The sequence below is a fragment of the Tasmannia lanceolata genome, unplaced genomic scaffold (assembly GCF_043159265.1).
Source record: "Tasmannia lanceolata isolate RefF3 unplaced genomic scaffold, GAP_Taslan_0.1 ptg000018l, whole genome shotgun sequence".
Lineage (NCBI taxonomy): Eukaryota > Viridiplantae > Streptophyta > Magnoliopsida > Canellales > Winteraceae > Tasmannia > Tasmannia lanceolata.
Window position 1 is genome coordinate 10,114,602 of NW_027518695.1, and position 25,878 is coordinate 10,140,479.

The 25,878-nt window shown below is 37.2% G+C and overlaps 1 protein-coding gene across 4 annotated transcripts; it reads left to right on the forward strand.

The window, feature by feature from the left end:
- The first annotated feature begins 3,014 nt into the window (after positions 1 to 3,014).
- Positions 3,015 to 24,867, forward strand: CTEXP (kinase family with ARM repeat domain-containing protein). 4 transcript variants are annotated; one of them, XM_077358724.1, is made up of 22 exons: positions 3,015 to 3,281; positions 6,137 to 6,235; positions 6,986 to 7,137; positions 7,774 to 7,846; positions 8,618 to 8,740; positions 9,994 to 10,102; positions 11,001 to 11,080; positions 11,408 to 11,486; positions 15,887 to 16,026; positions 16,174 to 16,284; positions 16,606 to 16,722; positions 16,868 to 16,957; positions 18,066 to 18,119; positions 18,323 to 18,397; positions 18,719 to 18,794; positions 19,026 to 19,125; positions 19,930 to 19,999; positions 20,357 to 20,430; positions 21,310 to 21,419; positions 22,296 to 22,529; positions 23,864 to 23,917; positions 24,270 to 24,867. In XM_077358724.1, the coding sequence occupies exons 1-22, from the start codon at positions 3,156 to 3,158 to the stop codon at positions 24,629 to 24,631; spliced, it is 2,508 nt and encodes an 835-aa protein (XP_077214839.1). In that variant the 5' UTR covers positions 3,015 to 3,155; the 3' UTR covers positions 24,632 to 24,867. The 4 variants fall into 4 exon arrangements, with proteins under 4 accessions (XP_077214839.1, XP_077214838.1, XP_077214840.1 ...); XM_077358723.1 differs by having other exon boundaries at positions 3,022 to 3,281; positions 22,281 to 22,529; XM_077358726.1 differs by having other exon boundaries at positions 3,159 to 3,281; positions 6,174 to 6,235; positions 22,281 to 22,529.
- The last annotated feature ends 1,011 nt before the right edge of the window (positions 24,868 to 25,878 follow it).

The window sequence follows — 25,878 nt, forward strand, 5'->3', positions numbered from 1 at the left end:
GGGAGACCGAGGGAATCCGGGAAGCCATCAGGAGGCTGGAGGCAGACACGAATCGGCTATCTGCCAGGTGAGCAGGTAAGGGAAGGAGGTGGGCGAGAAGAGGGAGGAGGGCGGGGGAAGGCACGTGTGCTTCCCGAGGAACGATCGGATGTTAGATCGGAACGGACAGTCGAGTCAACGGTGGATCCGTCTCCGATCGCCGGAAAAGTAAGGAAATTGTATAGATCGGCTGTAGCTCGCCTCGTCTGACGGTGGTACAGATCCGGCCACTTTTTTCCGGCTTCTTTCTTCGTTGCAGAGAGAGAGAGAGAGAGATCAGATCGGAGGGTTTTTGAATCGCATCTGCACCGACCTAGATCGGTGGATTCGCTGAGTCGACTCAGGATTTCGATCTCATCGGGTGGAGGGAGATCGTCCATTTTGGAGTGTGAGAGAGATTTGCGCCTCTGTTTTTCTTAAGGTCAAATGGAGGGCCTTGACTCTTCTCATGATGGCTCTGATGAGGATATTCCTCCCCACTCATTTGGGCGTCTAAACTTCTGGTCTCCTGGCATCAATGCTATAAAAAATTCTGCTGCAAGCGATTCCGAGATCGAACCTCTTTCTTTCTCTGATCTGGTCAAGCACAAGATCGACCTGATTCCTAATCCGAATAAGACTTTGCTGGACCTCCGCGCTCTCCGTGATGATGAAGGATTTAATAGCATTCGGTTATCAGTTCCAGAGAAGATGCGATATCTCAAGCTTATAGAAAAGGAGCTCAGCTCTCCTATTTCGAAAGCTTCTTCATCATCAAAAAAGAGAAAGAATGGGAGAAGAAAATCAAAGGCCCAACCTCAAATCCATATTGAGGGTGAAGAAGATATATACTCCCTTCTCAGCTCAAAGTTGCAATCTCAGAAGGAAGCATTACTCTTATCTGAATCGGATCCGTCCTTCTCTTCGGAAGTCCAACCTTGTGAAGCTGAGTTCTCTCTTGGCAACCCCTGCTCTCTGAGTGAAACTGCTGGACATGAAAACCATTCTGATGGAAAAGGTGTAGAGATTCAGATGGGATTTGCTAAGACTATGAGGATAAATGCCTCGGTATTGGGGTCTCCTTCTGAACCGCTCCTTTCTAGTCCTCTTCTTGAGAAAAAAGCTTCTCCCCCTGATCTCAAGTGTAGCGACTGCTGGCCTCTCCCAGCTGGTCCTACCCCTTGTACCTTTCGTCTCCCATCCCCCTCTATCATTGCTAGTCCTATTGGCTCCTGTCAGATGCTGGCCAACTGTCCTCCCAGCAGCTCCCATAATCCTTCTGGATCTTTCCCTGCTCGAGCTAATGGATCCATGGATTCTGCTCCCTGTTTCCTTTCTTCCAGACCAGCTCCTTCCATCTCCTCAATTTCAGAGGGCAAATGGAAGGAAGTGTTTGGAAAGAGTCGAACCAAAGCAGTTGATACTTCTGTCCCTTTTTTCAACCCGGTAACTACTGAAGATGGCATAATAAAGGCAGCTTTCAAGGAGGGTGATTTTATTGAAGCAAAGTCTAAATGGGAAAACTGTCTTCTAGGTTATTTTCTTGGTCGGAGGCCCTACTTCACTGCTATTAAAAACCACTTATTGAGAATCTGGCAGCTGAAAGGGGACTTTGATCTAATTGCTCTCCCTAATAGCTTTTTCTTGTTCAAGTTCAACCTGGAAGAGGACTGCATTAAAGTCCTGGAATACCCCACCACCTTTGGGGGTCGTGCTCTCATCCTGCAGAAATGGCTTCCGGGCTGTTCTTTGGAGAAGCTGAAACTTTCAACTATCCCAATTTGGATTAAATTCCCTGCATTGCACCTGAAATTCTGGACTCCTACAGGTATTGGAAAGCTATCTAGCATCATTGGCAAACCTTTATACATGGATTCTCACACTGCTGAGGCCTCAAGATTACAATTTGCTAGAGTTTGTGTCGAAATAACTGCCGAAAGCCCCCTTCCTGATGTTGTCCACATCCAAACCCCTACTGGAGATGAAACTCAGGTTGTAGAATATGAATGGAAGCCCAAACCTTGCAAAACCTGTCTTGATTTTAGTCATTCTTCTGAAGGATGCCCTAAGAACCAAATGCCTCCTCCCCTTCTCTCTGTTCAATACAGAAAGGAATGGAGGCCAATCACTAAGGATAGTGATAAAGCTGTTCAGCTAAGTTCTGATTTTCCAATTGCTCATAATAGGATCAGCTTGGATCATCCTGAAACCCCTTATACCAATAGTGCCTTATCTAGAAATAAATTCTCAGTCATTGGCTCTGATATCCCCGAGACATCTACAAAGCAGACCAAGCCTCCGGACCTTTCTCTCTCTTTATCGTCCCCATCGTCTGAAGGTCCTTGGAATTTAGTTCAGAGCAAGAAGAATAAAAAGGGAAAGTCAGCTGCTTCCCTCCTTAAGCCGACATCTATCTCCCCGATCCCCTCTACTGGAATAAGGTCCCCATTTCGTGGGCTCATTCCGGGAGGCTGAGAATTGGGGTCTGCTTTTGGTGCTGGTGTTTTTGGTTCTGCTGTTAGCTCTGGTGCTGTTTGTTTTTGTGGTAGCTGTTCGAATTCTGGCAGTGTTGTGGCTGTTGTTTTCATTTTGCTGAAGCGGTTAGGTTTTTGTCTTTGCCGTTTTGTTGGGTGGCCTTTGGCTCCCTTTTGATAGTTTGTTTGCCCTTCTTCTGATGTGCGAGGGGCTTGCTTTTCTGTTTTCTTGTAGTATCTTTATTGATCTTTTTAATATATCTGGTCGGGGTCCGCCTAACCCTAGCTTACCTATTTCAAAAAAAAAAATATCTAAAATGTCCTTCTGCAAAATCATCAGTCTCTTGCTAAATTTCTTAAAGCATTGCGTTCATTTATATTTTCTAAGGACTACAATTAAAAAAAAAAGACTAGGGCGATGATAAATTCGCACCCCCCGTAGGATAATTTGCACCACTTCAAACGTCAAAAAGCGTAAAAGTTTGCCACATAATTCACCTTACAGGGCTACGAATTATCTTATAGTGGGTGCGAATTCATCATCGCCAAGAGAAAGACTATACCGATTACCGACAACGTAAATAAACCCCTATATTTTATCTATCTCTGTATAACCTACAACACCTCTCTCTCTCTCTCTCTCTCTCTCTCTCTCTCACAGAGATGCTGAAATTCCTGAAGGGGGTTGTGGCCGGATCTGGAACGGGCCTCAAAGATCTCCCGTATAATATTGGAGAACCCTACTCTTCTGCTTGGGGCTCTTGGACTCACTCCCGTGGCACCTCCAAGGTTCCAATTCCTTTTCCCCTCTCTCCATCATATTCTGCTTTTTTCCCCCTTTGATCCTTCGAATATTTTCAAAAGATCTCAGATCGATCGAAACCGTGTCTAATTATATTCTATTTTTTGCTTAAAGTGCTTCCGTAATCTCGAATCACAGATCTTGATTGCTTAGATTTTGTGTTTTTTTTTATGTTTTGAAATTGTCTATGTACGTTTTGGAACTTTTAGGTTTTCTGAAGGTTAGTATTTGATTGAGTTTGCGTCTGTGTGTTATGTGCAGGTGAATTTCTTGGAATTTTGCATTGTAATAGTTGTCTCTGAGTACCATTAATTTTTTTTTTAAAAGTTGAGTGTTAGGTACTAACCAATACACCAAAAGCCCCAGGATTGATGAAACATTTCGGTTTCGGTTGAGAATTAGGTGGAAATCTTGTAAAATCACGAAACATTTGGAAACATCTGCAAATGATGAAATTTTAAGATGAAATTTTGGGAAATGCTAGAATAAGCACAAATACATAATTAAAAACTACCACATAAACAGTAAAGCCATCTATAATGGCTTAATCACATCAAACACCTAGTGACATGCTTTATTGCACGTAAGGGTGTCAATGGATCCAGACGGTCCGATGGACTATCCGAATCTGAACTTTAATGAACGGGATATAAGTATACCAAGAGGGTCCATGGGCATATTTCGGATTCCCAATCATATGATCTGAAATTTTTTGGATCGGATCCAGGCATGCTGCGAAAGTCCTTAGGGACAGTCATGCTCTGAAATCATCTTACAGAAATACCCTGAAAATCATTACAACATCAATGTTAAGTGGGGGTATTCTCGTCAAAATAGTATTCTTTTAGTAGTTACTGGTTTCCATCTTTATTGAACGAAATCTCCTTTTCGAAATAAATCTCTTCTTCCTTCCCGTCTAAGTATCCCCTCCCCATTTGTAGAACGAACATCTCATCTTCCTATCGTCCGAAATCATCTTACAGAAATACCCTCAAAATCATTACAACATCAATGTTAAGTGGGGGTATTCTCGTCAAAATAGTCATATTCTTTTAGTAGTTACCTGTTTCCATCTTTATTGAACGAAATCTCCTTTTCGAAATAAATCTCCTCTTTTTTTCCTGTGTAAGTATCCCTTCCCCATTTGTGAAACGAACATCTCATGTTCCTATCGATAACCATAACCCATCTACTCCATTGACATTAATTAATGTTCTGTCCATAGTCATTGCTCTCACCCTCGCTATCGCTAGTCATTGCTCTCACCCTCGCCATCGCAGCACCCTTGCCTTCCCAGCATCCGAGCAGTATGCACGGAAAACTCCTGCTAAGTTTTTGGTTTCTATTATCTTCTTAGAATACTGGATAGTGGATACATATTTTTCCCTGTTTTTAGTCACTTCTTTGAAGTCGATCACTGCTTTTCATTGTGGTGGACTGACATGCTAATTCTTTTAAAAAAAAATTAATTGTGTGCTAAGCTTAGTAGGACATAATAGGACACTCCGATGGACGGTCCGATTTAAAATGGATCGTGATCGTGACGTGGAAAGTAGGATCCGAAGAACAATCCGAATCCGATCCAACCGATAAGGAATTTGAATGGATCGTGACCGTGACACAGGTGGACCCGTTGACTCCCCTAATTGCACGTGTCAGGAACATTAAATAAAGTTAATAAAGAAGTACAATGTAATGAAGTATAAGAAATTACAATGACTAGTCACCCCTCAAGGAACCCCCACTTATGTTAGTACGGCATAGAATTATGAGGTGGTATTGGTCCCATGCAGATCTGACATCCCATGCACACGATACGATTACTTTGTTGTACAGTACAATGATGCTGCCTACCAAATATCATTATCTATATTAATGAAATAAAACGAAATGCAAAGTAAAATGACTTAAAAATAAATAAATCCCCATTCCATGTTTAATTAGAAACTCATCATTTGTATAATGCATAGGGCTGCACAACCAAACCGCTCAAACCGATAAACCGAACCGAACTGGGCCATTCGGTTCGGTTCGGTTCGGTTTTTCTATCCACCGGTTCGGTCGATTTTCACAAAACCGATCCAATCGGTTCGGTTCACGGTTCAGAAAATATTAATCCGCAAAACCGAACCGAACCGAACCGGCAATTGATATGAAAACCGAACCGGCAATTGATATGAAAACCGAACCGAACCGGTTCAGATATCTCTTTTTAGTATTTTTTGCCGTTCAACTCAAACTTCAAACGGTTCGTCCATTATCCCCAAAATCAAACGGTCCAAAGTAGTCCATTTTCCCCAAAATCAAACGGTTCGTCCAATATTAATCCATTATGTCTTTTTCTATTTATGACTGCCCATTACTTATAGGTAAAATACAGATAAACCGTGAACCGAACCAAACCGAACCGGTCAAAACCGGTTCGGTTTGGTTCGGTTCAACTGCCAATCGGTTCGGTTATGGTTTGGAAAAAATCCAAACCGATGGGATAGATTAGTTAGTATACTTATTAAAACATGTTAGTGCCAATATCAGTGGCCTATTTTTTTTAATGGATATGTGCATGGTTTCAAAAGTGGCATTGTACTCGTGCACCTGTAATCTTCAGTGAGTGCTAATGCCGTAACATGCAAAGTTTCATGGATCATTTCAGGTCTTTCAGTCTGCTCATTTATGCTGTTTTTTTAATAATCTTCAATAATTAAAAATCTTAAAGCAAATGACTTTTGTGTATGCAATGACATTATAGAATAAGATGATGCCTATTTAATTTACTTTGTTGTGTTTTTCTTCTCTGTATCTTGATCTTTTTTTACAATGATTTGTTGGTTTGTTTTACCAGGATGATGGGTCTTTGGTATCCATATTTTCTCTTTCAGGGAGTAATGTCCAAGATGGACACATGGCTGCTGCTCGCAACGGTGTGAAGCGCCTGCGCACAGTAAGATGCTGTCTTTTACCATATAAGAAGCTTTGTCTTTTAAAAAATGGACTCCGTATGTAATGACACTTTTTGACATATAAATAAGATCGTTAAGGTATTTATATTGCTGTGGATTTTTACATTTGTCTGTATGACAAGGGTTTTGATTCTTCCGGCGGTATCGGAAGTTTGGTTCTGTGATTTGTTTTCATTTTATGTAATGCTGGCTTCGTAAGAACCTTGAGTGCCCCGTTGATGTGACATTGGTAAACTCAGTTCTGTACTGAAATGTAAACCGGATGGACTCAACTCAACTAAGCCTTTGTCCCAAACTCGTTGGGGTTGGCTAATGAATCCTTTAGAAAACTTTCATGAAGAAATGAACCGGATGGACTGAAATTGAAATTTATACATTCCGTATGTGGAACACTGATTACTCTTAGATGATATGAAATTGTCCTTCAGAGTAATAATCAATGCAGTGAATATGAAATATTGAAATTGTTAGACGATATCAAATTGTCCTTCAGAGGTGCTTTGGATGACATCTTCCATGATTGATAAAGAGATTTAAGTCACCTCACAGCATGGTTTTCTCGACAACGTAGTATTCCATTATCCTTCTAAATTTGGCAAATAGATTTTTTTGCTAGGTTTTGACCTAAAACCTTTCAAATAACTTATTTGATGTTGGCCCATTAATGAAACATTTATACTTGATTTTTGGAACTTCATTAGCACCCAAGGTTCACAGTTTGCATTTTGCAGGTCAGGCATCCAAATATCTTGTCATTTCTTCATAGTTCTGAAACTGAAGTTTTTGATGGCTCTACTACCAAGGTTACTGTTTACATTGTAACTGAGCCTGTTATGCCACTGTCAGAAAAGATAAAGGAATTAGGCTTAGAAGGTACCCAGAGGTATTTAATCTCTCTTATATTAAATTATAACTCTTTTGCTTAATTTTCGTTTAGAAAAGCTTGCTAGCATTTTTCTCAAGTGGGCTGCAGAACTTGCCATAGACATGATGATAAATGATTTCAAGAAATTTCCTGCATGTAACATTCGGCAACTTTGTATCATCTTCTTTTGCAAGATTGATTACAGTTTACTCTTTGAGTGTTTTTGGTTCCTTTTTGTGATGAGGTTTCACACTATTCTTTGTAGTGGATCTTTGTAAAATGGTTTATTAAAAAGAAGGGAAGGGTTTTGTGAAATAACATCAATTAAAGGTGAAGAACACTTGGTAAAATTAGCTACAGATAGTATTACTTTATAGAAGCACACTTTTTGTTAGAGAATCCTGAAATTTGCTCTAAAAACTAAAAAAAGGCCTAATTCTTTGACGTACCAGCTAAAAGCTCTTGGTTAAAAACCTAACTCTTATCATGTAAGATTTGTAGTATAATCCATTACCCCGAGGTGGCAATTGTGTTGAGATGTATAATTAGTTTCTTTTGATATTGAAAGCCAGCTTTCTGTCTGTTATACTGGTGAGCTTCCAGAACAGATTATGAGTATTCTACTTTTGTGGTTAACCGTATTTCTGATGGCAGGGATGAGTACTACTCATGGGGATTGCACCAGATAGCAAAAGCTGTGAGCTTTCTAAACAATGACTGCAAACTTGTGAGTCTAGGGCATCTATTTACATTTACATTCAGTTTGATCAATCATCTTAGACATCATTGCTTTGCTTGTACTTAAAATTCATTGGGTCTGATGACTTGGGATTGGAGCAAAGTGCCTATGATGTTTTATGCATACATTTCGCAGAAAATGGTTCATGCATTTTATTGGCTGCTTAGCTTTAATATTAGCATATCCCTAAACATGTTGTAACAGTTGAGATTGTTTCTAATGTTTTATATAATTGGAAAGGGTAGGAAGTCATGCAGATACTGCAAACTAATACATTTATAGAATGGTTGCTCTGGGATACTAGACAGGAAATCGATCAAATTATAATTAAAGGAACAACTTGAATGTACTGCTGTCTGCTTTGATCTGGATGCTGTTATTTATGGCATGCTAGAACTACTTTTCGGCTGGTCTGAGCCATATCTTTTGGGAGGGATCAGTGTTTTTGTTATCATATTCATAACCTACCATTCCTGAAAAAAATAAAGTAGATAATGTTGAAGCATTCTGAATGTATGAATGCTTAAGTATTTTCTTACAACACTTCTAAGAACTCAGGAGCTCCAATTTAGTTGATCAAGTATATAATGTGGTGTTACAGTCCCAGTTTCCCAGAAAGCTGTGTTGGAAAATTCTGGATCTTCTCACTCTGTTGCATTTGTTCAATTTTCCTTCAACTCTAGCCATTATATTCTTTAAGGGCGTATCTAGTTTGGGGAAGATTAGAAGATTTGATTCAGTTACATATGATTATTGCAGGTTCATGGTAATGTCTGCATGGCTAGTGTTGTCGTCACACAAACTTTGGACTGGAAGCTCCATGCTTTTGATGTATTATCAGAGTTTGATGGGCACAATGAAGCTTCTACTGGTCCAATGCTGGTAATTCTTGTGTTGGAGTGTGATTTTGTTACTTGCATTTTCTTTCTAACTTCTGTTTGCTTCAATACTAGCACCTTGCAGCTTCGCATTTTAGGATGTGGTTAACTGATCAACCAATGATTGCTTATAGTGAAATGGCATGGGGGTGTGGTCGGCTTAAAATTGAGCCCTTGGTGGCACACAGCGCGATGAGTTGTGTTTTCTATTCACACACACACACATATGGAAATGATATCAGCACAACCATGTTTTGATAATTGCACTAAGTCATCTTGTCTTTTATTATTTAAAAAGCTGTCAATGGTTATTAGAGTTCCCAAAAAGCTCTCGCAAGCCAATTAAAAAAGTAAAGACAAGCCGAGTTTGAGCAATTATTAAAACATGGTAGTGCCAATATCAGTAGCCTATATGTGTATATACATAGTAAAATGGCATGGATGGTTCTGAGTTGTTATTCTTGTCAACCTGGCAAATTGATTGCCATAGTCATTTGCAGTGGTGGTTGGTAATAAATATGGGGAGAAATGAACGAATAGCATGTTGATAATTATCTTAAGTGATGGGTTCATGTAAGAAACTTTATTATGGGAAAACTGGAAACCATCTGGCTTTTAGCTATAGATCATTTTTTTTATTAGCATCCAGAATTTTGTAGCAGTGATGTAAGAGACTATAATATACTAAATTGCAACATGTCTTCTCCAGAATTTCCCTCACATGATTTTTCATTTTAACCATTTAGAACACAAATTAAAAAACAGGATTTACTTCTATAGAATGAGGATTTATACCTGTTAAAAAAAGAAAGAAAGAATGAGGATTTATATATCCATTTCCCAATTGCTTAAGTGTTGTACAAATAGAAGATGTTTTAAGTTTGTTTGAGTAGCCTTTTTTTCTTTTGTAATTGAGTAATCATCAATGAACCATAATAATTTCCTATCAACTTTTTATGTAGACAGTGTTGGTTCTTTAGGTTTAATGGAACATGCATAGATATTTGACTTGATCGACCTTTTGTTTTCTTTGTTTTGCATGGATTTTAGGTTTTAAAATTCTACTTTAAAAAATATGACCCTTTACCCTTGATTAGTATATGAAATTGACTTCAGTTTGTTATTTCCATACCTCATGTTACCTTCTGGTACTTTGTGGCCTATAATGTGATCTGACTGTCTTCTGGGTTGTCTAGAGTTGCTCAAGTTAATCAGGTTTAACATTCAATGTTTCTCACAGAAGAATATTTGATGCAGCAATTTGAATGGCTAATTGGATTACAATACAAACCGACAGAGTTGCAAAAATCTGACTGGACAACAATCAGAAAATCTCCACCATGGGCGATTGACTCTTGGGGCTTGGGTGAGTCTTCAATGGATTTGTGTGGGTACACTACCACACCTTTATGTATATGGTCTTTTTATTGATTCGCATTCTAACTCTACTTAGATGATTCTCAAATGTTGCTTGTCGCTCAATAGCAATTGATATCTTTTTGATAGGATGCCTAATATGCTTGGGGGGGGGGGGGGGGGGGGGGGGGGGGGTGGGGTTTCAGGAGTGGTGGTGGAGGGCTGTCTAGTCACTAGAGGTGCTTCTGTTTCAGTGGTGGTGCGTGGAGTTCGAATACTGACAAACTTATTTTTTTCCTTCTTACAATCATTAATGAGTGCTGCTAGGAAGACACGTCTGTGTCAGGGATGCCCCTGACAAGACAGCCTTTCCTTTTCTGCCATCTTTTCAAGGACATATCTAATGATATAAGTAACCAATATTTCAGTAAAGTGACAAATATATCCCTGCTTTGGTACATTTGGCAATTTTAGGAGAAGGGCTGTTTGGGACAACTTTGATACAAGTGTATCTTCATAAAAGATCCTCTACATTTTTTGGGCGTATATTTTATTTTTTAAACAACATAGTGGAAACTTTGTTCTATTATTCTGCACCTAGGATGTCAGTGGTTGTGTTGCGCCACATGTGCTTTAGCCTAATTTGAGTACCCATTGAAAAACTGTTATCTTTTTCTTTTCCAAGTTGATTGGATCTCTGATATTTCCCGTACTTTGTCCAACAAGAATATCTATTCAGTTCACGCATTGAGTCCATATCAGTGTTGCAAACATTTTAGTGTATGAAAACATTCTGTAGGAACGTTGGTGGTGAGTGGTTATATTTCATACATGGATTGTGTGTGTCTTATAAGTTTAACTTGTCGAGTTTAATGCACTGTTGACTTCAAACTTATGGTGTTTGTTAGGTTGTCTGATTTATGAGCTTTATTCTGGAAGGAAGTTGGCAAAAATGGAAGAGCTACGTAATGCTGTTCACATTCCGAAGGTCAGTACTTATAGCTGGGGTTATTAGTTCATACTAGGTTTCTATTCCCATGATTTTTCTCATAGTCAAAAGAATGATATTCTTTTGGTCATTCTTTCCTCTTGCAATATATGTTTTTTTTCTTGCCATTCAAAAAAAATAAAATCTATTATTATCTCTATAAATTGTCCGTGATGACAATTGAAAAGCCAAAAGTTTCTGGTTCCTTATGGAATGTTTTATTTGAAATTTTTACAACGAGAATTTATAACTGTGCTAAATGTGATATATGTACATAGCATATAAATTCAATTCCATTTGCATTTATATATTTTTCTTGTCTCACAGTCTCTGCTTCCAGATTATCAGAGACTCTTGAATTCACATTCCTCTCGCAGACTGAATCCTTCAAAGCTTGATAACAGTGGTGAGTTCATCTTGTTCCTATTTTGATTTTATTAATGCTATTTTTTAATAGAATAATTGTAATCACGGGATCCATTTTATATAGTTTGCCAGTGTCCTATGTCTATTATTCTGTATTGATATTCTTACTATTTTCACCTAACAAGATCTAGTGATCATTTACCATTCAAAATATTACCATTCAAAATAAAAGAAAGAAAGAAAGAAAGATCTAGTGATCAGTCAATTTCGTGGGACTATTACCTGAAATTTTCAATTTTCAGTTCTTAATTGTTGTTAATAGTAAAGTTCACTTTATTTTTTTTTGAAATGGCGAATAATTTCATTCAAGAGACTAGACCGAGGCGGTCCAGCTAACATAGAACACAAATAAAGACAGGCAAAGAAAAATGAGAATACGGAAATCAAAGAGCCCACACAAGCGACAAAATAAAAAACTTAAGGAGGGAGGAAGTCGAACAATTCCACGCCCTCCTTCAAGATTCCCTGCCTAACTAGTCTATCGGCCTCTCCATTAGCCGATCTCCTGACATGAGTGAAGGATATGCTTGCTTCGCCGACCCGGTATAGTATCTCTTCAAAGTAAGTGGCAAATCTCCAAGGGCATGGGTGGGAACCTTTGAGCCATCTAATCACATTAAGTAAAGTTCACTTGTCTTTATAATGATATAATAAAAATATAAAAAAGGCAACATTTTAAACTGAAAGTTTGGTTGGACACTGATCCGAGAAAACTACAAGGAATACACAAAAAGTAGAAATCTTGCTAGCAAATTGAACAATCATATGGACACATCAGTGTTTTTTTTCTTTCTTTTTTTGAAATGGTTACAAACACACCAGTTGAATGGTGCAAAGTTGAACTAGATAGAGATAAACAATTAAACAACAGTAAATTTGACCAAAACATGATCTAAGGTGGTAAAACCCAAAACCCGATAGGAAAACTTCATATACATAGGTACAAAACACCTTAAGACCCTGATATAGTCCTAACCGAAAATAAGGGTAGAAGTGTATTATATGTTGTTATCCAAGAAAACCTAGAACATGAGATTCTATAACCGATACTGTTAAATTAGAGCTCCTACTTTCTAATTCAATTAAGGACTCCTTCGCCATTACGTATTATGCATCCCAACCAAATTTACTACTTTCTCAACCAGAAAGCTTTCCAAAGAAGAAAGATTCGAAGTTCTGAAAAAAAATGCATTCACTTTTTTCGTTTCATCGGGCCACTATAACCTACTTGTAAAAAAATTAAATAAAATCACTAAAAGAAACATAATATCATAATGTCCCAATTTGCTGGTTTTTGTCATGTGCGAAGCCCTGTATGGCCCACTATTGACTTTTTTTTTTGAATGGCCCACTATTGACGTTAGCATGGCTTTTGCTCTCACAAGGGCCTACTTTTGGATCTCAATCAACCATCTTCTCTCAAATCATACTTGCTCATGAACTTCAGCTTGACTTGCATCACACCCTCGAATAAAAATTAGAACGACCCATCTAAACACAAACTTCATCATCAAATATCTGGATATTAATCTCCAATATTGAATTGTTTCCATATGTAGTGGCTAGACAACATTTTTTTAAGCATAATCCCCAATATCAAATTCCTTCTTATATAGTCTTGTCATGGAGATAGAGGTGATGAGATTGAGTTCTAGTTCAGGGTGAGCATGCTACCAATAGAGGTCTTGCCATGTTATTAAACACCATGATTTGATTAAATGGGCCATTGAACCATTATTTCATCCAAATTTGATTTTTTTTTTTTGAACTCTTCTATTTCTTTATCAACTCTTTCTTGAATGTAAACCTTCTCATGAATTTTCTTTTCCTTCAGTACCAAAGAACCCCTCTGGATACAACTATTTAGCATGAGGAGTTCCTCCTAAGAATTTGCTCAGAGCACTTAGTTTCCAAAGCCACCTCATAAAAAAATCTAGTTAATTCCTTTTGTCCTTTCTAAGAACCTATCGGCTGTATTTTTCTCTCTACACATCATTTCAACCAAATCATTTAGCTTCTTTGGCTTGGCTTCTACTTCATGCAACTACAATTGATGGAAAGAAAGACGCTTCTAAGTTTTAACTAAGGTTTAAAATATCAATTTCAGTCAGTGTATTAACAAGTAGTAAGCATATATGTACCATATCAGCCGAAACACATTCATTTTTTTTGGCTTGTTTACCACATGATGCATAAATAGGCCAATGCATGTTATTTACACCATAAATTCTTCTTTACTTTTATTTTTAATGATTTTTAGAATGTTAGCCAATATTTTCTTTTGATAATTTAAATATAATTTATAGAATTTCTTGTGTGCTAGCAAGTCTGGCAAACATGTCTTCTCTGCCACTCTGCCAGTTTTCTATCTACATTAGAACTAGAAGTGGTTTCAACAATAAATAAGGGGTTAGACAAGGATGATATATATATATATATATATATATATATATATATATATATATATATATATATATATATATATATATATATATATATATATATATATATATATATGAGCTATAAGATTGTGCGCTTGAGGCATTATAATGCCTCCCATTGGTTCTGCTATGTGGGACCCAAACATTTAAACCAATGGGAGGCGTTATAACGCCTCAAGCGCACCAACTTTTCTCTCTCTCTCTCTCTCTCTATATATATATATATATATATATATATATATTATTGAGAAAATGAAAAATGGATGTTAAGAAATTAGTAAAGGAGCAGAAGTAAGATAATTTCAGCAAATTTCAGCAAATCACATTGGAAGCATGCATATTCAATGGATTATGCATTTCTCCTGATAATTTAGAACTAATCATTGACAAAAGTGGGCAAATTTTAGATCATTTACCTCAAAAGTGTTAGCTTTCTATTGTGGAATGAATTCACATGCATCGAGCTTTCTCGTGCATTTGATCGTGGAATGGATTCTAGTGAGGAGATATTGGATTGCACATAGGACATGGAGATCTTTTTCCAGATTTGGAGAGTTTCCACGGCGGATTCTCTTTCCTCGTGATACTCTTGTTGTTTGTGAGGTTTCCTGATTGGGATCCATCTTTGACTTGTTTCATTTTTTGTTTTGTTTCTGTTCTTATGAGCAGCTTGGGGGGGTGAATTTCTTGATCCACCTTTGATCTATTAATCCACACTTCCATATGTGCTTTGAGGCTTGATCGAGTAAATCTTAGAAGAAAAACTAGGGGTGCAACTCGGGTCGGGTTCAACCTGAAAAAAGGACGGGTTGGGTTGAGTTCGGGTCGTGCTCGGGTACATTTTTCCCGACCTGGGTTGAGTTCGGTTCGGGTTAAGGGTTTGGGCAACCCAACCCGAATGAAACCCAACATTTTTTATGAATTGTTTTTTGTAAGCTTAAAAACTTGGGTCGGGTTGGAAAAAAGGGTTCTTCGGGTCGGGTTCGGGTTGGAAAAAGGGTTCCTCGGGTCGGGTTGGGTTGGCATCAACCCGACCTGAACCAACCTTTAAGAAAAACCCTAAGTTTTAGAGGAAGATAAGTTAAAAGAATTGAAATGGTCATTTCAAAAAAAAAAAAAAAAGAATCAAAATGGTTAAAATAAGAGATTTTCGATACTGATATTGTTCCATACCAGTTCTATAGTTGCTCTGTACAGCCCATACCCACCGGATATGGTTACAATTTTTGACAGTTAGTGCCATACCAGTTCTATATTTGCTCGATACTGCCCATACCCACCGGATATGGTTACAATTATCATAGCAGAACCGTGAAAACTTGCATATCAATTCATATTCGGACCATGTGCTCTTTTCTGAAGGTCCTGATACTGAAAATCTGCCCATCTAATTGATTATAACTTTCTTGCAACAAATCTACTTTATTTTATAATTTTTCCTTATAATTTTTTGCTGTATCATCTTGGTACATCGTTATACATTTCTGAAATGGCTTTAACCCAGTCAAATTTTGTAGAACCTTCCGGTCCTATTCGACTAGGTTTAAATTTTAGAGTGTGTCATCGGTTTCTTGTATTTTAAAGATATTTGGAAATGGAGAAATGCAACAAGAAGTTTTATCTCGGTGATGCGTTTGCCTATTTAGATTCAATTGTGGGTATATCACTTTATGTTCTGGGCCTTCTGGCTGATTGATATTTGGAGAATGCATAGGAAGTGCATGTCATCTTATTTGGCCATGTATTTGTCATCTAACATTTCTAATATGAAAGACAACAATCAGCACCAATAAACTGTGTGACATTCCTGAGTCCTTCTGATTCTTATATTTCTTTGATCATAGTTATGGGATCTAACCTTATGTTATTGTTCCATTGCAACCTGCAAAGTTTCATTTTTATTGGTTAGTTTTGACTGAATGAGGTCTTTACTTGGCAGAATATTTTCAGAATAAGTTAGTGGAGACTATACAATTCATGGAGGTTTTAAATTTGAAGGACAGTGTTGAGAAGGATACCTTTTTCCGTAAGCTTCCTAACTTGGCTGAACAGCTCCCTCGCCAGATTGTTCTTAAGAAGGTGTGACTCTTAGATGTTAAATAAAAAGAAGACGTGTTTTTATGCCATTTTTTTTCTTTTCCTGATCAACATGGTTATGTCACCATTTATTTCTGGTATATTTTCACAACGAGCAATATCAAACATAATTCTATCTTGTTATCACAGTTACTTCCTCAGTTAGCATCTGCCTTGGAATTTGGTTCAGCCGCTGCTCCTGCCTTGACTACTTTATTGAAAATGGGCGCTTGGCTTTCAACAGATGAATTCAGTGTCAAGGTCGTACTCTTTCAGCTGTTCTGGTAGTGCATTTTTCTTTTAGATCATTTTAATCCTTTCTCAAGTCCGTGATATGCATGGATTCAAATTTCGGTTTCGGTCTGAAACCGATTTTTTATTTTTTTTTAACTTCGGTCATTTCGGTCGGCTGAAATGACCTGATTTCGTCCAAAATCTATGTCCAAATCCAAAAATTTGAAATTTCTGTCCCAACTGAAATCTGAAATTTCGGACCGAACTTTCGGATTTCGGTCGAAATTTAAAACTATGGTGATATGTATCCAATGTTAGACCATAATTATTCTTTTTTCATCCATGTAGATACTTCCAACTATTGTGAAGCTTTTTGCCTCCAATGACCGAGCTATTCGAGTTGGTCTGCTGCAGCACATAGAACAATATGGAGAATCATTATCAGCCAATGTTGTTGATGAGCAAGTATGTGAACAGAAAAGTTTTTTTATGACACTTGGCAAACTCCGATTATTACTCTATTTTTAGATGTTGATCCTCTGATTGAATTTAGTTTAGTTTTACTATCAGCTTGGAATTCCTAAATTGTCTGGATGATGTTTGTGATTAGGTTTTCCCTCATGTTGCCACTGGTTTCTCTGATACATCTGCTTTTCTTCGAGAATTGACACTTAAGTCCATGCTTGTTTTGGCACCTAAGGTACGTAACCTCATCAAGTTATACCTTTTTCATCAGTGTTAACTTTTTTGGTTCTACGAAACTTTGGTTCTGATTTTATGTGATATTTATACAAGTAAAGTATCTATCCATAGTTTTTGTGGTAATTAGGTCTAGAAAAAAATGGGGTTACTACTTGTGAAGTTGTGATAAATATGGGTCATATATATTGATGCTTGTTTGTTTTTCATTCTGGTTCTATTGGGAGAGGCTGATAATGCAAAACCTTCTTGGAAAATTGTCAGCATTGATATGTTGTGTATTGATAATGTATCATATCAACATTAATGTTTTTCGTGCCTATTGATGGAGGGTGCAATAATGGGTCCTTCAAGAATGTTGCTTAAAGTTACTAGATCTTTTGCAATTCAGTATGGCATGTCCAATCTGTTGAAATTTCCTTTTTCCTGCTCATATTTTGATTTACCATGCATTAAGTTTTGGCTATGAAATGGATGATACTGAAGGATTTGTGGCTATTTTTGAAAGATTTATTGCCAATCAAGGTTTTAAGTTTCGGTTTCGGTTTCAGCTGGAAATTTCGGTGGAAATCTTGTAAAATCACGGAAACGAAGTAAACATATGCAAATGATAAAATTTTAAGAGGAAACTTCGGGAAATGCTAGAATAATCACAAAATACATACTTGGAAACCATCGCATAAGCAAGAAAGCCATCCGTAATGGCTTCATCACATTGAACACCTAGTGACATGCATTGTCGCACATGTTTGAAACAGTAAAGTCAATAAAAGGGTACAATGATGCATCATTCCTCCAAGGACCTTAATTTTATGTCAACACCACATAGAGTTACAAGGTGGTATTGGTGCCATACCGATTTGACATCCAATCCATAAGATACGGTTACTTTGCTGTGGAGTCCAATGATGCTGCCTACCATATATCGTTTTTAGTGGTATTTCATCACAAATTGGGACTCTTCTTGCAAAATATAACTTTTTTCTTCATAACGTCTATGGTTTGTAGGTATTTAATTCTCTTCGTTCATCCTTTCATGTTTATACTCTTTGGCATATTCCTAAAATCTTTCCTAAATGATTGATTTTTGTTTGGATTTGGAATTGCAGTTGTCTCAGCGTACTATTTCGGGAACTTTGCTGAAGTATCTTTCAAAGTTGCAGGTACCAAAAGACTCATTTGTTAATACAATTGAACTTGTACCAAATTTTTGTGTGTCTTCTGACATTTTTTTCAGTTTTTTTTTATTTCACATGTGGAAAGATCCTATTCACAAATATTCTTTACGTATTCTGACATTATATTCAATTAAAGTTCTTTCACTTTTTTATGGACTTATTGTTTTCTTACTCTGTTACTCATGTAGGTGGATGAAGAACCCGCAATTAGAACAAATACTACCATCCTTCTTGGGAACATAGCCGGCTATCTTAATGAAGGGGTAAGTCTCATGAAGCTACTGTGCTTGTTCAATTTATAGGTTCCTAGAATTGTCCAAAAACTTTATGATTTAAACCATTGAATCTTTTGACAAGGTCATCCTGAAAAGTGGAAACTGTTTATACATATTCACTTTGTATGCTTATGTGTCCCTTTTTTGAGTTTTTTTTTTTTTAATTAGTCAATGTAGTCTTGCACGTTACATTTTCGGCCTGACCGTAACATGTTATCAGGAAAAACTGTATGTTGATGTACAAATTTACTGATACATTTAACCATTCAAAAAAAATAAATTATTGATATATTTGAAAATTCATTTCAGACAAGGAGGAGAGTGTTGATTAATGCATTTACTGTTCGTGCATTGCGTGATGGCTTCTCTCCAGCTCGTGCAGCAGGTATATGGATTTCACATCAAGTTTTATGCTTTTGCACCGCATCCATTATTAACCAGTGTTTGTTACTGTGTTGTTCTGTAATTTTCTAGGCTATGGAATGTGTTATTTCTGGAGGTTATTTGGTTGATTGTATATTATATTATTTCGGATTACTACTCGTAAGGTTCAATAACTACAATAATTATGGTTTTACCAAAGGAGATTTAATCCATGTACTTTGTATCATGGCAGGAGTCATGGCTCTATGTGCCACCAGTTCATACTATGACGCAACCGAGATTGCAACTCGCATTCTACCCAATATTGTTATACTTGCTATTGATTCCGACAGGTAAAATTTGTTTCTATATGTTCTTTTTATTGGTTCATCTTTAGATATCCTCTACACATGTTTGTGACATGGGCTTCTTTTTCTTATTTAATATATTTGTTTCTATCCATTCCAAAAAATCTGTATTTGTTACTATAATTAATGGAAACATCAAATGTATTAACCTCTCAAAGAATAGGAAAAGGTTCTTGTTGCTACAAAACCAATACTAAAAAAATAGAAGGTATGGGGAAACTTTCTTTCTTTGTGAAAATAGTTCCTCATGACAGATTAAAATTATGCCAAACACTACTTGTCAAGAAATATTTGGAATTCACCAAAAGTAAACTTGTTAGAGAATTGAACAATCACTTGTTAGAGAATTGAGCAATCACACAAACAACAAATAGTTCTTCACAAACAACCAGAGGGAGGGAGCGAGGGAGGGACTCATAAATAATTTGATGAAAATCCAATCAGAGTGATAAAATCGAAAACATAATCCGGAAAACATAACTATAATAGATTAACATCTCAAAAAGTAACTGATCACTATATTTATAGAATGCAGTTTTTTCTAGCTGAAAGCTTAATACAATCATGGCCCTTGTCGCCTCTCCAGACAAGAAATCATGTTTGCAGACACCACTTTAAGGCCTTGGTCCGAACCTTATATGGAAAAGATCGATCTCAAACTCTTTCCTTTGCTTTGGTCGTATCTCTTCTCTGTTGTCTAGATTCTCATTAATGTAGAATGCACTCAAGTATATCATTTGATTAAATTACTTGAGACAAAGTAATATATTATCTTTTTCTATGTTTCAGTGATGTCAGAACAAAAGCATTTCAGGCTATTGATCAATTTTTGCAGATAGCAAAACAACATCATGAAAAGGTATGTGATTAATTTCTTGTTTTCTTTACCTTGCCATTTTTCTATTCCAACATATACATCATATCTCTTCACATTTGGTTATGCATATGGATCTTCTGAAACATAGACTAACAACTTGTTATGTTGTGACAAAATATTCTAAGTATTTCATTTCAAACATGAGTAGGAAATTATTAGACGTATTATATGAATTTCTTGTATAGTTGTATGTCTTTATAGAGGTTGTATTATAGGGGTTATTATTATGCACTACAACATTACATTTAACTGCAAACTTTTCCATTTTGGTCCAGTTGGTTGGTCCTTTTAGGTTTTTTTTATTGAGGTGTTATCAAAATTTTTTGTGATTCCATGCAGATAACTACAGGAGATACTAGCGGAGCTGTAAGTGGTGGACTGCCATCAATACCTGGGAATGCAAGTTTGCTTGGGTGAGTCACTTCTATCTTCTATGGGGGGTCATGAACTGATGATAAAGCAGTGAACCATTTTTCTTAGGGTAATTGCATCTGTTGTGCATTTATCTAATATACATTTTATTTTTGTCGAATTATGTATTAGAATAAAAAGAGGGCAAGAGCTCCTACCAAAGAAGGGAAGCAAAGACACAACCCTAGCACCAAAAAAAAAAAAAGCTACAGAGGAGGCATTTCATCCCACACCACTGAAGGATTACAGATTCCCCAAAATTTGCTAACCTGTCAGCTAAACTATTCCCTTACCCATGAATATGTCGTTCAAACCTAGGGTTCCAGAGTCCTTTGCAGAGAACTTTTGGAGCATAAATGAGTTTTAAATTCAATAAAACAGCTCCACCATTCCATTAACAGAACAAGCAGCCAAGAACAATCAAAAGGCAAATTCTGTTTTCATACAACTAGAGACAATTCAGCCGTAGTTTTGTAAACAATATGATCAAGCTAGAAAAAATCAAATCTATAAATCATAGTCGGCAAAGTCTAATAATCTGTCCATAAACTGAAATAACATGAACTATCAAACTAGGGCCCAAAGAGATTTGGAAAGAGGAGGGGAATCAAACGCGTGATGATAAGGTGAGATGGTAGGGACTGTTGGATATATGGCTGCTGGAACCAGGTTGTGGGTCGCCTTGAGGCCCTGGGCCTTCCAGCAGAACAGGTCCATGATATGTGTGGTTATCTTTGAACTAGTATATTGAATGTGGTGATGACATAGAACCAGGCCCTTCTGAAACCACTTTTCTAGTTTATCATGAACTTGTAATCCATTTAACTTGATCAGGAAAAATAATGGTGAGGAGACTGACTATTGCGATAAAATACTTGCAGATGGGCTATGAGCTCGTTGACACTCAAGGGAAAAGTTCCGGAACAAGCTCCACCTGCTTCTGCAAATGCTAACATGCCAATTCCTTCTGCAACCTCAAATGCCAGCTCGGGTATGTGTTATCCATCTCTGTTGTATCATATCTTTTAAAAAAAAACAACTTTTGCCATAATATGTCTTCTTTTAAATTAACCATATAATGGTCCAACATGGTTTCTGTTTTGCCATTGCTGATGCGGATGGTTACATGGTGTCATTTCTAGATGCACCCTTGATATGTTTGATAATCTTTCCCCTGGTTCAACATGGTTTCTGTTTCGCCGTTGCTGATGCGGATGGTTAGCCCATGGTGTTATTTCTAGATGCGCCCTTGATATGTTTGATAATATTTCCCCTTGAAGGATGGGCTTGTTTTTTGCTTATTCTTTTTCTTTTTCTTCCTACGCGCCTTGACTAGCTATGTCTTAGGTCTTTTTTCTCTTTTTTCTCATTAATATTATTTCACCATTCAAATAAAACCATGTGATGATTCAATCCTTTTGTACAATACACAGTCTAGACACCATATGTATGGAATCCTGCAAGGAGCTATATTGATGTTATGAGGACTTCCCAATTTCTTGCTTTGGCTTGGAGTGTTGAAATCACACTTGAAGTTATAATTTTGTACAAATGGACATAATTAGTACAATTACTATTGAATAACATAGAAAGAGAAATTTGTTGGTCTAACATAGAACTACTTGATTCAACTAAATCTTCAAACTGAAGAGATAAAATTTTTTGTCATACAAGATAATAACCATCAAGTAATGTATTGATTCTCATTGTGTAAGGCATCTGTTCTTTTGTAAACATTGATGTATTGGGCACAGATGTTGACATTGGATAGTCGGAACCTTTTCTTTTTCCTTTTTTTTGTATTTTTTAACGGATTAACCTCTTCTTTTGTTTCTTATGACAATTCTTTCAGTGATGGATCCTCCAGATATTGCGCCAGTGCATGCGAGTTCCAATACCGAATCTGCTGATCAACCCATGCCTCCATCTCCAACATCAACAGACGGTTGGGGAGAAATTGAAAATGGAATCGATGAAGAGAACGACGCTGATAAAGATCGCTGGGACGAGTTCGAGCCAGTTGAGGAGCAAAAGCCCCCTCCAGCCCTTGCTAACATACAAGCCGCTCAGAAACGGCCAGTAATCCAACCAAAACAGCATCGTAAGTGAATATCACCCTTTATAGTTTCCACCCATTAAATTCTGCAATGGATAGGTTGTGCATCTCATCGAAGAAGCATTTATAAGGTTTTGGCATCTTTAGCTCTGCATGCCCTTGAAGAAAAGAGGGAAAAAATCATCTCTGTGTTATAATCTTTTTCTTCTCAAGAGTTGGCTAGACTAAGTATTCCTAACCAAACACATGGTGCATCCTGGTCGGGATGACTTACCCTAGCTAACTCAGATTCGTAGATCTTGAGAATGAGACAAACTCCTACAATCACTTTGATGATTCTTTCACAAAATTGGTGGGTTTTGCACTGCCAAGTTTTTGTACATTCTATAAGATGATCTTGCTACTGCATTGGATTGGCCAATCTTGAGTTTTTTATGTATGCCTTCCTCCGTGTGTTGGAGATAACAGAAGAAACATTTTTCTTGGAAGCTAAGAGTACTGTCTTAAACTGTGTGGTCCAGAAAATGAGAATTAACATACTACCCATTGTAGGTGTGGTTAAGGCACCTGCCTATGTAGCTATAGATGTACATACATAGGCATGTATCGGTTTTAAAAATGTCTGTATATGAACACACTTCCATATGCATATTGGTGTAGATGTGGACCTTGATGATTGTTTCCAGTATATTTAAATGCATGCTATTTTAACTACAAAGTGAGTTAAGCAAATATAAGAAGTAACTATATGATGCTTAGGATGCTTTTACTGGTGTCAGCAGTCATACAGGCAGGGCACATTGTTCAATTAGCCGGACTGTTCAATGGTTGGTCCTCACTATGTATGGGTCATGCCGCCAAAAGTCTCCCCTGGATTATCATAGCCATCCAATAGATGCACTTTTCAGATAAGATAAGTGGCTTTTTAGCCTATTACACATGCATGATAGGGGGTCAGCCGCATCCAGATCTCATAAATTTGTGCAATGTTTACCAGATTTGAGCTACTTCAGGGAGTATACCCACAGTATATTTCCCCATTAAAGTTTACCAATTAGAAAGAGATCTTATTGTGATCTATGTTATTCGTGTTCTCCTGAACGGGCGAAGTACCCATGTCCCCCAAAAGTCTCCCCTGGACGATCATAGCCATCCAATAGATGCACTTTTCAGATAAGATCAGTGATTTTTAGCCTATAACACATGCATGATAGGGGTCAGCCGCATCATTATCTCATAAATTTGTGCAAGGTTTACCATATTTGAGCTACTTAAGTGAGTGTTCCCCGCAATATATTTCTACATTAAAGTTTACCAATTAGAAAGCGATCTTACTGCTATCTATGTTACACGGGTTCTTCTGAATTGGCCAAGTACAGATGTCGGACACGTCTCGGATTCCAGTACTTCAGGATTCACGGCGACACTTCTAGGTCTCTTTTCCTTGTTTTTTTTTTCTTGAATACTACTACGACTTCACAATTACTTCTTTTTTCCCTGAATACTACTATGACTTCACAATTACTGCTTGTTTTGAGTTTTATCCATCCTAATAGTAAGTTTTTTTTAATGAAAATAAAACGTTTTATCTACTTACGAAAATTTTTAATATCTTATTTTTATAATTAAAATTTGAGAATTGATTAAAATATTTTGGCGAATCTACTAATCTTTCTTTTTGAGGTTTACCGAATCCAACGCTCGATACCCATGTCATGTTCCAACACTCTGCCTGTACCTGTGCAACATGGACTACAATTAATGCATTATTGTTTGAATTTTCAGTTGTGAATTCAAGACCCAAAAATACAGTAAAGCCAGCCAAAGAAGAAAATGATGATCTTTGGGGTTCCATTGCTGCACCTCCACCAAGAACAGCATCCAACCCTCTTAATGTGAAGACTGACGAGGATGGCGATGATCCTTGGGGCTCTATTGCTGCACCCGCACCAAAAACACTGTCAAAACCTCTGAATGTAAAATCTAGCGCGATGGAGGACAACGATGATCCATGGGCAGCCATTGCCGCTCCCCCGCCAACAACTAAAGCTAAGCCTCTGTCCTCCGGAAGAGGCCGAGGAGCGAAAGGTGTCCCTGCCAAGTTGGGCGCTCAGAGAATAAATCGCACTTCCTCTTCTGGATTGTAAATTCCTCTGAGAGAATCAAGAATGGTGGTTAATTTTTTTCCCCTCTATTCCTATTTTTATATTCTTTCTTAACATTGGTTTTGTTATAATCTTTCCAATCTATTTTACTGTTTTTTTCAACTTTTTAATTTGCAGATTGTTTTTTTGTTTTGTTTTTTGGAGAGGTGTGTATTTCTTGTCTCTTATAATGGAATATCTTCAATTGAAGGAAAAAAAAAATCATGCGAGGTTTTGCATTGGGGTTCTGTTGTTGTTGTTTTTTTTTTTTTTTTTTGAATGGTAGAATTCATTAAAAAAGATCGAGATGGTCTAATAATACAGAAAAGAAATAAACAGATACAACTCAAGAGAAAACACCCTCAAGGGGGGAAGTTGTTAATCCAAGTTTGAAAGACAGAAGACGTTAGCATTAGGATATGTATTTATCAATCAGCATGCATGCTTGGGATGGCCACTCATGTTTTACCACTTGTGGAGATATGATGAGTTGTGACTCATTAACTAATTACCACTTGCGGAGATATGAGTTGTGACCCATAGGTTTAGCTATGGAAGGTACGTGTCAATAGGGAGGGTCAATCAGTTCTTTGGTAGAGCTATTTGGTGTCATGTACTGTCTATGCATGCTTCTACTTTGTAAGAACTCCGAATCATCTGGGCTCTGTTTTGTTAGCTAAGATTTTAGCGGAAGTAGTAGTCGACGAGGAGGTGACAAGGGTGGGATATGTGTAGACTTGTCTAGAGAAGATTAGGGGAATTTTGGTAGTGTGTTTGGTTGGATGTCAAAGCATGTGGAGAATGGAGGGGTGTCATTAACAAAATAAATAGTAGAAGAGAGAGAGAAAGAGAGAAAAAAGTAATGATTACACTTGACAAGGCATATTCTACTCTTCTCCCCTCCATACAATCCACCAAAAACAAAGTTTTGCACGGGAAAAGTAGGAGAGGGGACAATCCCGCCATATAGGCGCCTCCTAAGCAAAAAGCTAATAATGATGTTTCTTCCATGTCTAGTAGTCCAATGGAATTTGAGCTAAAAATTGACAACTGGCCGTCTTCCTAGCTTTTTGCAACCAAACAGAGCTCAAAGTTCATTCTCGATAAATGATCTACTTGCCTGAAATAACCTGTAGCCCAAGTACTAAAATATCACTAAGTACTACGCCATCCCGACCCTATTAGTAAACCTTTTGGATTTTGAGAACAGATTGTGAGACCAAAACTGATTATGAGATTTCTAAAGTAAA